Source organism: Larus michahellis, chromosome 11 (genome assembly GCF_964199755.1).
Source record: "Larus michahellis chromosome 11, bLarMic1.1, whole genome shotgun sequence".
In the NCBI taxonomy this organism is placed as follows: Eukaryota; Metazoa; Chordata; class Aves; order Charadriiformes; family Laridae; genus Larus; species Larus michahellis.
The window spans coordinates 4,836,944-4,851,897 of NC_133906.1; the positions used below are offsets into that span (position 1 = coordinate 4,836,944).

Here is a 14,954-nt window from a genome sequence, read left to right on the forward strand (position 1 = left end):
AATCCAGAAAACCTGTTCCTGTCCAAACCATCTGGAATGTCTGAGAGAAGTGAAATAAACTCTGATACAGAAAGCACATGAATTGTGAACCACTAGCTAAACACTCATCACTAAACTTCCTTTAAACATTGTGCTCTTGCCTTCCCGGTATTTGTTTCTGGGCTCTTCCTTTCCTTCATTCTTTGTACTTTTTTTATTTAGAATCACAGTACATTAATTACAATTTATAATAACAGCTTGAGGTATCACTCTTTTATTCCACTCTCACATGAAAACAGAACTGCAAGATACAATAAGCAAAAGATAACCTTTAACAGGTATCTTTACAAAGATTAAACAGTTGCTAAATCATCCTTTTCTTACTTGTTCCCAGTAGAACCAAACCTTTTATTTTAGAATACTTTTTATTTTGCTATATCAATTTTTCTTCAATGTATCTGCAAATAATATTGAAGGACAACCTGGGTACCCTCCCTCTTCTTCCCCCAGGTCAGCAAGACGTTAAACGTGCACTCCTCAACCTTTCACTTTCTCCCACTCACAGATAACCTACTCTATTGCTGAGCTGGTTTTCTAGAAAAGCCTCGTTCTTCCTCTGTGCTTCCTCAGAAGCACTGTCAAGTTGCTGTGAAAAGCAAATGACACAAATCAGTATCCATGCCAACAAACACCGTGGTTAGTGTTAAAACTGGACTCATTTTGTTTTTCTGTCTATGGTTATTCTAGTGAAAAGTATTTCTTGGCACAGTATTAGTTCCAATGGCAAATATTTCAAACTTCTCACAGAAAACCATCGTCAATTATTTTTGTAGAAAACAGCTTCACGTTGACAACTTGCAAATAGAGTCTAAATTCATTAAATAAATTATTCATGCCGAACGTAAAAGTGTTAATAGAAATAGAACAAACTTAGAACAAACTGAAGGTGTCTTTCCATTGATTCAACCACTCATCAAGGTATAATTTCAACCTCTTTGTCTTTCCCATATTCATATAAATGGCAACAAAGCCAGTCTCTCCCATTCACACTATACATGATCATATTTTATTTAATGAATATAAATTTTTGTAGGTGTCTGAAACATAAAGGGATGAGAGAAAGAAAGAAATTATTTGCTTTTTGGAATCCTTTATATTTGGATAACACACTTGCCTTTAGAAAGAACTGACAGGTTATAAAAAAACCCTGAGATGCTGACCTGCAGTGCTGTCTAGCTTCACGCCAATAAGGCGTTATCTTCCCACTCTAACTCATGAGTTGAAGAGACACAGAAAATCAATTTTGAAAGCATAAAACTTGGAGTTGTAGAATCCTATTCACTGTCAGTAAGAATATATCCTTATATACAAAGATATCTAGAGATTTCAGGGAGAAAGGTTCAAGGCAAATAAAATACATTTTTAACATTTTATTGATGAACAGCAGAAAACACAGCTTTTGTTTATCATGCTGCTGGATGTCATATCAATTTGTACACGTGTAAATAAACTTCTGCACACGTTTTCAACATAATAGCCGCTGTTCTGAAAATAACTCGGGCATATGGTGTCAGAGTCATGGACATCACCCTGAGAAAGACTGAGGATACCAAGCAGTGTGGTGGGAGCAGCAGAGGGATCTGAGGACTGTAAATCCAGCTACAGCCACAGAGTAAATTATCAGTGGCTATTTTGTGCTGAGCCATCTGTTGCCTTGACTACCCTGCCAGCAATAGTTTAAAGATAGCTGGAGTGTGTCTATACAAGCTACACATAATGATAACTTCTGTGCTCTTTGAAAAGAACAGGATCTGACTTACAGTATACGGTAAGCATTGCAGATGGCCTTTTAATACATCATTCTTCCCAGGAACAAGTTTTGTCACCAGGGACCACACAATGCCCTTTGACCTGTATCACCAGAGGCTCAATAAACTTCTTTTCCACATCCTGGTGGGCACAGCCTGTAGTATTTTCTTCAAATGTTATTCCTATACCTGTATTACAAGTAACTTATCAGAGCCCATGAATATTGGTGTTCATAGTCTCAGTTAGCCATCTGTGTTATCACTGCCTTTCTGTAGAGAAGACGGTGCTCTAAAATAAGGTATACATGCATACATAAATATTTTCGGTTGAGAAGTGGTCTTGTAACGGAATGAATTACAGATCTGTAGATGAAGATTTGAAATGCTGCTCCACAGACTGCTTTCCATCTTCCAGAACTTTGGAAATGCGCTGCAAAAAAAACAGGAACAGTATGCCATATGTTAAAATTACTACTGTATTGGATTCGGTAATATGTGTATTAATTACTAGCTTGTGGCCTTAAGGTATGGCTAAAGAAAAAAGATGCTGACCAATTCCAGGGTATTTTGAGTTAGTTTCTCCATCCTGCAAAACCATAAACCTGTATTTAAACTTGTCAACATGATTCCAGTCATGCTGTGGAAGCACTATACAAATGGATTTCTAGCTTTATTCAGTCCTTTTTCAAATTTTTAAAAAAGGACGTTTTGTCCTCCTTATTTTATATGCTATTTAGGTTTAAATGTGAGTGGATGAAATCACAATGAAAAGCTGTTACTCCTGGGTTTGAAAAGAACAAGTATGTGATAAATTAAATATGTGAAACCCTACAGACTTCAAATTAATAGGTTATTCTTGTTCCTACCAGAAAAATATGATTATGAACACATCTGCATTTAGGAGATTTTCTTAAGCGTTGCTCTGTGGTCCCTGAAGGCACTATCTATATTTTTTAAAAGACTGCAGAAACTAATGGATGAAAATGAAACCTATACACCAGAAAAAAAAATAATTAAAAAAAATCAGCCTTTGCTTTGATGAGCAAAGAGTTGACATGTAACTTATTCAGTGTGCACATCAGTAGCTACCAGCATCAGCATGAAATATCACCCTCCCACTACCTGAAAAACAGGAAAACTTTAAAACTTTTTAATCTTAATATCTGTACTGAATATACATTTTTTTATTTCCAACACTACATTAAATTCAATGGTTTTAATTTGGCGAAATTTCCACAGAAATCAGCAAATGGAAGGCAAGCTCTTCTGAGCAACATTAATGACTCCAGTGCAAGCCAATTTCTACTTTCAAATAAGCATCTCCGACAACAGTAATGGACTCACTCTGTGCATGTTTTGCCATATATGCTATGCTTACCGTACTCCGATGCTAGTGCTAACTGCCCAACGTAATTAAATCGAACAAGAATTAATTGCTTTCCTCATTTGCTAATAAATGTTATATAAAGCAAATCAGAGAAAATCAGTAGGTCAAATGAGACCTCTTGTGGTACAGGTGCAGAACTGCACATCTGAGCCTGCCTTTTAAACACACTAAGATGTACATCCCTACTCCAGAAAGCACAGCCAGAAGCAAATTTTTGCTTCCCGGTAGAGCTTTCACCCCTCTCTCTGACGACAGAAGTAAGAAAAAAAACCAAACACACACGCAAAAAAAAGGAGAATTTAACTTATGATCTTAGGGTATTTTAAAATTGCTTAATTTTCAGAACACATAACTTTTGAAAATGTAACACTTTCTTTTTTTCACCCACAAACACAGAGAACTTACCATTGTTTTAAATAACTGGTTCACTTTCTTTTTTTTGGAGGTTTTCTTGTCACCATCTGAGGTGGAAGGAAACACTGGTTGACTCAACCTGTGCGACGCAATTGTTTCATCAGGTGCCGCGACGCTGACGGACAGAGTTAATCCTTAGAATAGAAACATTGGTTGCACAAAACAAAACCAAAAAAGGAGAGTCAGAGCATAAGATAAAGGCAAATGCAAAATAATGAACTACTGCAATTATGAGAAAAATATGAGACTTTTTTCAATCTAACTGTATCATTAGAATACAAAAATAAGTAAAAAATTTCCCATGGGGAAGCACTAAGCTTCATTTCATTGAAACTGAACAGTGAAATAAACGAACTGATCTAGTCAAAGAAGAGAAAACAGATAAATAGAAAAATACATGGAAAATAAGTGAGCCATAACAGTCTCTTGTGTTGTGCTAAATATATGTTACAGGCATCTGGAAAGACAGGGACAATGAGAGGGACAGATGAAGGGCAAGCTAAGAAATGGTCTGTGCTATGGAAGAAACGGGGTAAAGGGTATTGATACAGGGCACGTTTTCTCTGTATACCTTGGCCTAGAACTGAGTTCCACCTTCAGTTATGCCTTCCTCTTCTCTGTCACGTAACTGTCAGTCTTTCTAGGGGGCAGTTATCTTGTTTCCCCTTCCTCTCCCTGTGAGGAAGGCTTATGAGATTCCTCTCTAACATGAAAAGCGGAAGTTGAAAGCCTACTATGGGGCAACCTTTGGGGACATTAGCCTGCCAAAGCAAAGTACAGAGCTTTTCTTCCCATTTCAAACGCTGCTCTCAGCTGTGAGGGCAGACTGCAAAAGCCCTTGCTTCTGCAAACGAGAGCCTACAAAGCAAGGAAGATGAATAAACCTTGCCTCTCTCAAGGCAGGGGGAATACCCACACTGTACGAGGAAGCAAAATGCGGAGCTCCAGAAGTAATGCTTTTAGAATTTGGAAGCTAGCACTAGGCAGCGCAGATACAATCTTTGTATCTTTGTCTCAGAGGCACAGAGCCATACAGAGCGAGCTAGCTGCTCTCTTGGAGTGAACCCTTTACTGCTATGTTTTCTTAACATAGCAATAAAGAAGTGCAAAACTCTTACCTTACTGTAAGCAGCTTACCTGGGATAGTTGGCATGGAACGACTGACAGAACTCATCTGCTTGAGGACAGATGTTTTCTGAGGTGCTACTGCATGTTCTGAGAGGTTGGTGTCACTCATGAACTCGTATTTCCTTGACAGCTGTTTAGTAAAAAACAAAGTCATTAATGATGAACTGAGATATGAGAAACAAACCTCTAAACAAAATAATATTTTGAGAAAAGCATAATGGAAAATACTTAATAAACAAACTATCATGCCTAACCTGAGTTCTTTATGGGATTGTTTGCTGAGTAAACAATAAAAGTAACTAGAAGCAATAGAACTGGGTCCACATATAATATTATATACTAGCTAAAAATATGTAATGATTTTGCAAGATGATTTATAGTTAGATAAATACTTCTCATTCTAGATAGAAAAACTACTTAACAAAGCTAGCTAGAAGAGACTCTAATCTGGGACTGTAGGATGGTACTCCTACCATATCTTTGGAACAATACCATCAGCCAGCTCTGACTGTGACCTGCAAAGTAAAATGAAGTTTTGAAAACATTTTTCCCTATTGCATTAACATAGCCAGCTCGGCTGCTGCGACGCTTGTCACTATTTTTCTGAAGCAAAAGAACATCCTGTAACTTAGTATGTAATGGGATTCCCACAGTCAGGTGCGTTATCTAATTTAATCAAAAGACAAAAGGTGTTGCTTGTTTTTATATATTAATGCTTCGCAGAGCATGACTGTGCTTTATATCTCTCTTTTGGATGAGGACATGTAGTGTAAGACAATCATAATCCTCCACGAGTTTTACTTTGTTTCCCAAAAGAATCTTAGCGTTCTACTGAATTCACTTTCCCTTTGGTGATTCCTCCAAAAATTTTTGATCAAATGACTTATGCCCTTTCCATGTAATTAAACAATCTGTTACTGCCTGACATTTTAATTTAGATAGGGCTTGTATTTCAAGAGGACATCTTTCAATTTGTTTTTTATTATTTATTTTTATACTAAAAGAAGAAAAGTCTCCTGAGAATTAAACTAGGGAAAAAAAAAAAAGAAAGCCCACTGTGAGTTACAGAAGTCATTCTAATGATCCAGCAGTGCAATAAAAGCACTCAGATGATCTATGGTGCGAGAGATGCCAGTACTTCCAAACTTCAGTCTGGCACCATTTAAGGAACACTGTTTGCAATCTTGCAATTCCTAACAGCTGCGCGTTCCATAACAAGGTACAAAACGTACAGGGCTCATCACTTTTGAAATAGCCCTGACTGCAAGGAGCTGCCATGAAATGTCAGCACAGTCAATTGCCTCTCCACAGGAAAGCTAGCTTAACCCTCCCCAATACAGTACTTCATTTCAAGCTAACCAAGCTTCAGAATTTGCAACTTCAGGGCTATATTATCTGTCATCATAAGCGAGTAGAGATGTTCTGATTTTCCACTGATTTGTTTCCTCCTCAGCATCTTGCAGGTTTCATTCGTGGCAGGGCAGATCATCTCTGCATCCTGCGTATTTCCTTTTATGACAGCTAGAGTTCTAGCTGATAACATTTTTCTTTTCCTAAGCAAAGGAGTAATGTCCTCTTTTTTTATGCGTTATGAAATACTATGCCGAATCAGTAACATACACATTTCATGTCAGAGACAGAAATATCAGGTGCTGTCTTCTCATCAGCAAACACCACGCTGCTTCTTTTTGTTCTTTTTTTGGACCTTCTCATCTTTACTTCAGGGTGAGGATTAATTTGCAGAGCAGTCTCCTCTGATTCTGCTTTCACTGGCTTTGGTAGCACTACTTCCAGATCAAAGCTGCAGGAGCAAAAGAAAAAAGTACAAGTTGCTGAGTGATATTTTAAAAGCCACCGGTATTCTGATGTCATTTCCCTATGAAATATAGATGCAGGTCACCCTTTTCTTTGACTTTCTATGCAGCCTTGCAAGCTGTTTGCAAAAAGTATATGATGTGCTTCAGCTGGCAACTGTAGATGCAAATGAGATGCCTTCAGGAGGTATGATATCGTTTTAAAATGTTGCAAAGAGCGTAAAATATTAATATGATTGCAAATCCCTTCTTAAAGGTTTGTGCATTAGCTTAAGAACTCCCAAACTAAACAGAATTAGAGCTTATATGGCAACTTTATGCACGATGATGATGGTCCTGAAAGCAAGACAGTATTACTATTTATTCTCATGTCTTAAATGCATCCTCCTATTGATTTCAGCATATCGGACAACAATGTACGTACCCAGTGCCAAAATCTCCCTACACAAACAAAATCTCCCTCCTTCTCTTCCTCTAATTTTTATAGTTTAAAAAATTGGGCTATTTTCATTTAAAAACAAAACAAACCCAAATATGAAATTGGTGCTGGCTTTACTGCCTTCGCTGCTGATGGAATTAGCCTATTCAGCATGGGGCTCAACTTATTTTACAACAAAACCCATTAAAGCAAGTAGTATGGTGAATTTGTTGACCCATGTTTCCTAGAAACAAATTAGAATCCTGAGAATTAAAACTAGGTGAACAATTCAGCTGCTTAAGTATAGTTGTCTGGTTCCATAGCAGCCGTGCTGTATTAGAGACAGGGGGCTGGCAGACACGCCATAAATCATGTTTGTGTGATAACACCCTTCTGGAGTGGAAGCTGAAGGGCAGGAAGAGCATCTCATAACATGTGATGCTACACGTTTGTTAGACAACTCAAAAAATTTAATTAAGAATTGTTAAACAACGAACTGGCAGTCAAAGATGCATTAATAGAGGGGTATCTTAAAAAGAAACAGTTCCAAGTTAGGGTCACACACTTTTGGACTTTTTACCGTTTAAAACTGAACTACTCAAAAACGGAGATCACAATCACAAAAAAGCCCACAATCAAACACTGCTCAGCAACATCTACTTTATATGGGCCTTGTTTGTGAACAAGTTCCGTGTGCCCAAAGGATAATTTATAAAGTGATCAAAAGAATTTGTGGATGAAAAGGCTAATCAGTAGACCTATAACGGATCTCTCAAACTTAAAAAGATTTTGTTTGCCACGCAGTTAAGAAAGCATATTAGGCAAAGCATTTTACATCACTACAGGCTTTACTAAAACATTCCACCTCCTTGCTTTTAAATTTGTAAAGGCTTTCCTCTTCCCCCCCAATTCATACAAGCATAAAGATGCTAATTAAGTTCAGTATAAAGAGAAACTTGCAAAAACCCCCCAAATCTTTGTGTTTTTTCTGAAGTGTCATTTAAATTAAAAAATACTTGTTTCCTGAAAATTAAATGCCACTTTTTCAGACAGATTTGAGTATGTTTTGTCTATTAAGGTTGAAATACTGTAGCTTTAAACCCGGTGGAAATGTTAGGTACAGGTAAAAATAATTTTGGCATAATCTGAAAAGACTGCAAGTGGTCTTTATCCTTGAATACCTTTTTTTTTGTCTTTTAGTTTCATCCCATAAAACTGTTTAAAAATCAGGACTGGAAGAAAATTTGTATTGTATTCAGAACCAACCTTTCAGAAACAATTTTGTTTGGAGTACTGCAGTCGGAATTCATGGAAGTCAGTGAAATAACTGATAACTGACGATAGGATCTCAGCATTGATCTTGGCCGTCCTACTCTCTTGTCATCAAAATCTGGCTGTAGGATGAAAAAGAGAAACATTTTCTATCAAAAAACTTTGTGTGAACCTCATTTCATCTCTTTTCACTAGTTCTTGAAGAGAGTACAAATGTTTTAACATTTGGCATGAAAGAAATTATTTGCTACCATTAATTACTGTGATTGTTTCTTCTGTCTGGATGCACTCTAAGACCTCTCAGGGTTTTTCAGAATTTCCCAGTATGTGCATACCATAAACTACTTTTCCAGCCTACTTCAATTTCTATCCTATGAACAGGATATGAACAACTTTAAAACAAACATTTCATATTAAAGCACAGGGGTTTGTTCTGGTTATCCAGAAAAATATTAAAAATATACATGTAATTTCATATGCCGAATTCCCACATACTTTGCTTGTGATGTCATTTCTCACTATGACTCTGATGTCTAGAAGACTTGGAAACATTTGTAGTTTCAAAAATTATTTTCAAGTGTTTTGCAGAGTTTACATGCAATGAGTTTATATGCTGCTCATCCTTTGAATGGCCAGAATCTTGTGATAAAGGCACAATAGCTGCATAACATTTTTTTTCTTTTAATAAAAAAGCTCAGGCCAGCCACCAGAGTCAGACATGGTAAAAAGTACATTCTCTGCTTTTGCAAAATTTTAAATAGGTTGGTTTTTTTAAGTTCTGACCTGTAAGAGTGCTGAAGGTTTCAAGCATTAGGCAAGATTGTTAACTGTGGATTACAGCCTCTTTACTATTGCAAGGATGATGGCATGGGACTGAAAATAAGACAATCATACTGAGATAAATATATAGAATTTTCATCATATAGATGTGTAACACAGCACAACAGCCAAAATTTAGTTTAGAAACTTGCTACTTTTCCCCCTGTAACAGAAGAAATAAATGCTGTTATAAAATCATCAACGCTGAAAGTAAAAACATGAAATAATTTCCAAAGCAACTGGTGTTTAATCACAAAAAAAAAGCCATCATCATTCCGGCCAGCCTGCACAACCGCAGATAGACTATTTTATTCAAGAATTGTCTGGAGAGTTTGTGTTTAGAACGTATCCTTCAATTCCCATATATTTCAGTTTGGTGTCAACTAATATTTATAGTATTATAGACATGATATGTTTTACTTCACAACACAGCTGGAAGTGGCTAGCAAAGGGAGACATCAATTGCAGATCAAAGCCCTAAACCACTAAGAAAAATTACAGAGGAGAAACATGAGAATTTGCTTTTACTTCCTTAATAAAGCAGTAAAGAATTGCAAGTTTAATAGACATAATAAAATACTGTACATCTTCCAGAATGAGGAATATTCAATACATCAGAGAATTGAATTAACTCTGTGACTATTAAACTCAGGTCCTACTACCTTCAGATCACAAGAAAACGCACAGGCAACAAAAGTTTAGTGAATGTTTTTGTTTAGAAGAACAAGATGTGCATTAAGAGAAACTGCAGGAGACATTAAAAGGAGAGCAATACCAATTCTCTGGCTCCATATTGTTTTTCCACTTTAACTTTTAAATGCTTGAAACATTCCTCCATCCGGTCATGGAAAGGACGAAGATTATCAGAAACTCTTCTTTCATGAATTTTAATTCCAGCCCCAAGGAAAGGTATCTTGAAGAGGGAGAAAAAAAGAAAAAAAAATGAGAATATTAAACTGGGTCTGACAACCCCTCTAACTCCATTTAGCATGTGTGCTAAGTCAACTGCAAAACTCTTACTGTGACTGGCAGACAGATTTGTCAGTTGATCTCAGCTTTTAGCAGCAAGTACAAGATGGAAAGGTCTCTTGAAAAATAGGCTTGCTCAGTAAATTTTTAAAGAACGTTGGCTGCCTCATAGTGACTCTAGTCTCTCTTCTATGTATTGTAACGTTAATCCCTTATGAGTTTTAACACACCATGCGCCAGTTTAAAAAATTCTTAGGCTACTAGTCTACCTGCTTATGAAGGTGCCTCCAATAGCTTACAAGAGAGAAGGCAGGGACCAAAAAATATCCAAGTGGATTCCAGGCAGGTGGTTTCAAACTCTTCTCTTTCAAATGGAGGATTAAGTGACTGGGAAAGGTTTAAATCAATGCACTGGGGCTTAGTCCTGTGATCACTTCCACAACTCCTGCAGCAATTTAATATGCTAATGCCTGGTTACTGGAAGTGACCTCTTCCTTTCCCTTGATTTTACTCTGCAGACTTCTTCTGTACTCCCCACATCTCCAGAAAAAATCAGTAAGATAATGCTTCAATACAAAAATGAACGAATCAAGCCATGAATAGGGGCAGCTTGCACTAAGAAATCTGACTTTGCTCAATTTTACCCCTGCCCTTTTGTTTTTTGATGCTTATCCTTTAGGCTGGGGTCAGTGACAAGTAACCAAAGAGGTTAAGAGCTCTGATTCTTCCCACTAGAGTTGAAATAAGGTACATAACAATAGTTTTTAAAAACTAGGGGGGTGGGGGAAGTGTAGGTGTAGTGTAGTCCCTTAAAGGAGAACACCTGATAAAAAGATTAGGAAAAAGTCTATCGGTTCATTAAATACCTCCCTGCACTTGAACTTCCTAAAAAATCCCTCTCCTTTGTCAGAAGGAATGGCTTGCTTATCAACTACAATAAAATAATAGTTAAAAAATCTTATAATGAAACAAATATGATAGTAGTACTACCTTCCTAACCCCTCTTCCCTATAATGCTTTCCTTTGCTTTTATATTGCTACTATCATATTGGCTGTTATATCAGTGTAATATTATCCCGTTAAAAGCAAACAAAACAAATCTTATCTTCAAACATAACGGACAGCACACTTTGACATGCTGTTTAATTAATAATAAACATATTCACAAAGAGCAACTTTTGTAGTGCTGCTCTTTAAAAATATAAAGACATTTCATTACTCTTCAGTCTTTGAAGATAGTGATTTATGAGATTTATGCAATATACTTTCAGCTACCCTTCTGACAGTAACCTTCTCTATCTGCTTCACCATTGACTTTTAGCTATTTTGCATTAATGTTTGGGGTAAAAAAACCTAAAAAAAATCAAAACCCCAACCCCCCAAAACACAGTAAACATGACACAATCACCTAAATGCTATGTTCTCCTGCTAGAAGGGAACAGAAAAACAGAAAAAAGGAATAGCTCGTAAAGCCTCAGAGAGCTGCTGTCAGTAAGAAGTTACCTGCCACGCAATTAGATCTTTGAGTCTATTCAGCTTTTCTTGATCCTCTGGATGGTCCCTGATATATTCTTCTGTAAAGAAAGCCTTAGGTAGACAAAAAAAAATAATTCAGTCCGTCATTTCAACAGGTAAAAAGTCAGTGATTGCTCCAGCTGGTGACCATAATATTGGTCATCAAGCAAGACAACACATACACATGTGCTTCTATAGCAGATGCTGCTAGTAATGATTCCTTGTTATATCAGTTGAGAACTGAGGTGCTCTTTTAAAAGATATTCAGTCTTTATCCAACACTTCAGAGTTTAAGACCCTTACTATGAAACCCAATTACTGTTTGTTTTTTTTAAGCTTGCACTGAAACTAAAAGGGCATAAATTTGGAGTACTGTGATTTCCATTGATAAATGATCATTTTATTCAAGTATCCTGCTTACTGTGATTAGCCAGTGTTACACAATAAAGAAACGGAACTCTTTCATACATAAGCAGAGCCAGATATCACATACATGCTGCTTTTTGCTGCCCCAAGATTTTGTCCCCCAGGTACAAAAGAAGAATGTAGCTATTTGTCCACGATTGCCAAATATCTAATCAAATGATACATTAGGACTAACGTTGCATAAGTCATACTCCTCCAGAATATGTCATGCTTATTGCATATAATTTATGCGTGTACATCTATATGTATATATATGGCATCTTTTCAGTATTGTCTGAGTCTATCCGACACGCTGGGCTCACGGAGCATGGCACATGATTTTCATCAGGAAATGGCAGGCAGAAATAATAGAGCTCTACAGCTGTTGGTTAACCCCACATTCATTTTCATCCAAAACTTTAAAAATTAATAATTTAGAATTTAAATTCATATGAGTTTTTAACATTCCCGCCTTCTTCCCCGCCCTGCCTTCACAAGGTGGCCTTAGGGACAAATTTTCTACAGTTCAGTTCTTCAAGACATTCAATTTCCATGTATTGCCAGAACGTTTTTTTTATTTGTATTCCCATTTTTTAATAACAAAACCCGTTATGCAGAATGGCCACAGTTACTAAGAAAACCTGATGACGGTTTATTCAATAACCCACATCTAAATACTCCAGACCTACTGTAAGATAATCATCACTCATTTACTTCAGACTAAACCTTTGGATGTGTGAGAGCCTATTTCATTACAGAAGGGGTATCTTGTCTCAGATGTATATGAGAACCCTCAAGACTGCAACTAATATTGAGCTTCAGTTACTCTAGTTTGCAAGTTTCTGCTTTCAAAGACAGATGTGACCAGGATATGAGGATTTCTTAATCAGTGGAGTTATGGCTTTCATATTCCCAGCCCACATTCCACTGACGCTTGGAACAAATGATGTAGGAGGATTATGAAATAATATATTTGAATATGTTCTTTGCATTGACTTAAAGGCTCTTACCTTCTCATATTTAGCAAAGCCACCCATAACAGCTGGATCAACGATTCCATTCAGAAGCATAGAAAGTGGGTTAATAGGAAGGTTCTCATCACTCTGGTATTGGTTAATCATCATCAAAATTTTTTCATTCGTTGTGGACATAGTCTCAATAGCATTCTCTAAAGGACTAATTGTAGCCTATAAAGAAACAAAAGACTTCTAAAGTTTATAAAGAGATAAAAAGGTCTTTTTGGTTTTATAAAACTTCATGTATATGAACAACATTCTTACAATTCAGCAAACGAATACAGACTTGTTAAATTCTCTTAGGGCTTGGCCCTGAAACTATAAATCAGATGTAAGATATGTTGATCCCAGAAGCAGAAAGATAAAACATAAGTAATAAGTGTTTCATATGTATAAAAGTAAGTAAATAACAATAGCCTTGTGTGATACATTTACCAGCTATTTTTACATGAGGATTCATATAGATATATGCTTTATGGGTTCTTTGCATGTTAATACACACCTGCGACATGGAGACAACCTCAAACCATCGTAAAATTCCAGGAAGTTTGTATGCTGTAACAAACGATGTTCTCTCAATCCACATAGACTATTAAAAAAGACAGCAGGGAGAAAATGATACTTCAGTATTTAAACTTTAATCTTTTCTGCCTTCTGAAACGCCAGAGTAAAAAGAATATAGATGGAAAACATATGCACATTTTTGCATAAAAAGACACTGCAAAATGAGTCTAGCACAGCAATTTGCACAAATCATTTTTCTGATTTCAGATTAGGTCATCTTCAGGCACTAAGCCTGCACAAAGCAGAGAAAGAAAATTACCCTTAAATCTTTTAGTATCTATTCCTATTTTTGCCATTACAGAGTGGATGACTGTGACTCAATGACCTACTCTCACCTCTACCCAGATTATACTTCCTCCCTCCACTTTTGAAATGGATTTCTGCAATTAAAAGCAGTAATAGCCGTATAATAAATTGCCAGCATTCTTACTTTTTTTTTTCTTTATCCTCTTCTGAACAAGACTAGCTGGTGGTATTTTAAAATGCCACTAGTTCATTTACCCTACTGCTCCTTATGTTACTAATACCAGCTCATCTACAATGCCAGTACTGAGAAACATAATAATGAATGCAATGAAGACATACTCCAGCTATCCCAATTTCCACCTATCTGAAGTAAGTATGTGTATTATCTATTGTCATCAGCAATGAAAATATTAATGATTATTTTATGTAAAACCATTTCAAGGTATATTCATAAATGGTTTCAAAACTCTCCGGTTTGCAAAGGAAGCCGGTGTGCATCATGAGTCTTGATAATACAGCGCAAAGCTGGGATGTCAGGGTAGAGTTTGCATCTGAAGCATTTAATTTGAAAGCAGGTCAGAAGCTCCTTACATGGAACTGTTGACACTACTGATCAGCAGGCACATAACTGAAATTGTACATTTTTGAAATAAATGGCTTTTCCTATCAGTATCGCAAGAGCACAGCTGTAGCCATAAAGACTGGATGGTCTGGTTTTCATGACAAACTATAAAATATCTGATATCTGTAAAATTAAAATATAGAAACTTAACCACATTTTTATTCATGACATTGAAAAATAATTTATAGTGTTGCAGATTTCCTAGAATATTTGAACAACGCAGACTATTTCTCAGCATTACACCATTATGCATGGGAATAAAAATGACATAGGGAGCTCTCGAGTCTGTCAAGATTTCACAGGACTGATGAAAGCAGACAACGCACACCTCTCATTGTCAAGCTGGCAGCTGACAAAAGTGTTGTAAACTACAAGAGGGAAACCATTTGATATTTATTTACATGTCATCTTGTTTCATCATGAAAATCTGTACCAGAAAATGCTAGTGCTTCACACATAATGTTTACCTGCAATTGAAAGTGATGTATCACTAAGTACATAGGAGTAGTGCCGAAACAGAGAAATCTTGCGTTTTTTTGGACCAGATGCTAAAGTTAGGATGTCTGTAATGAGTAATC

General features: G+C 36.5%; 1 protein-coding gene across 1 annotated transcript in view; it reads right to left on the minus strand.

Moving 5' to 3' along the window:
• Nucleotides 1–239: 239 nt before the first annotated feature.
• The window catches only part of DOCK2 (dedicator of cytokinesis 2), a 196,222-nt gene continuing 181,507 nt past the window's right edge, over nt 240–14,954 (minus strand). Inside the window, exons 44-52 of the mRNA XM_074603976.1 lie at nt 13,447–13,533; nt 12,939–13,115; nt 11,512–11,595; nt 9,815–9,952; nt 8,215–8,342; nt 6,337–6,517; nt 4,726–4,846; nt 3,580–3,722; nt 240–2,217 (exon numbers count right to left, since the gene is read on the minus strand). Coding sequence (XP_074460077.1) covers nt 2,143–2,217; nt 3,580–3,722; nt 4,726–4,846; nt 6,337–6,517; nt 8,215–8,342; nt 9,815–9,952; nt 11,512–11,595; nt 12,939–13,115; nt 13,447–13,533 — 1,134 coding nt within the window. The 3' untranslated portion in view covers nt 240–2,142. The remainder of the gene's footprint in view (nt 2,218–3,579; nt 3,723–4,725; nt 4,847–6,336; nt 6,518–8,214; nt 8,343–9,814; nt 9,953–11,511; nt 11,596–12,938; nt 13,116–13,446; nt 13,534–14,954) is intronic.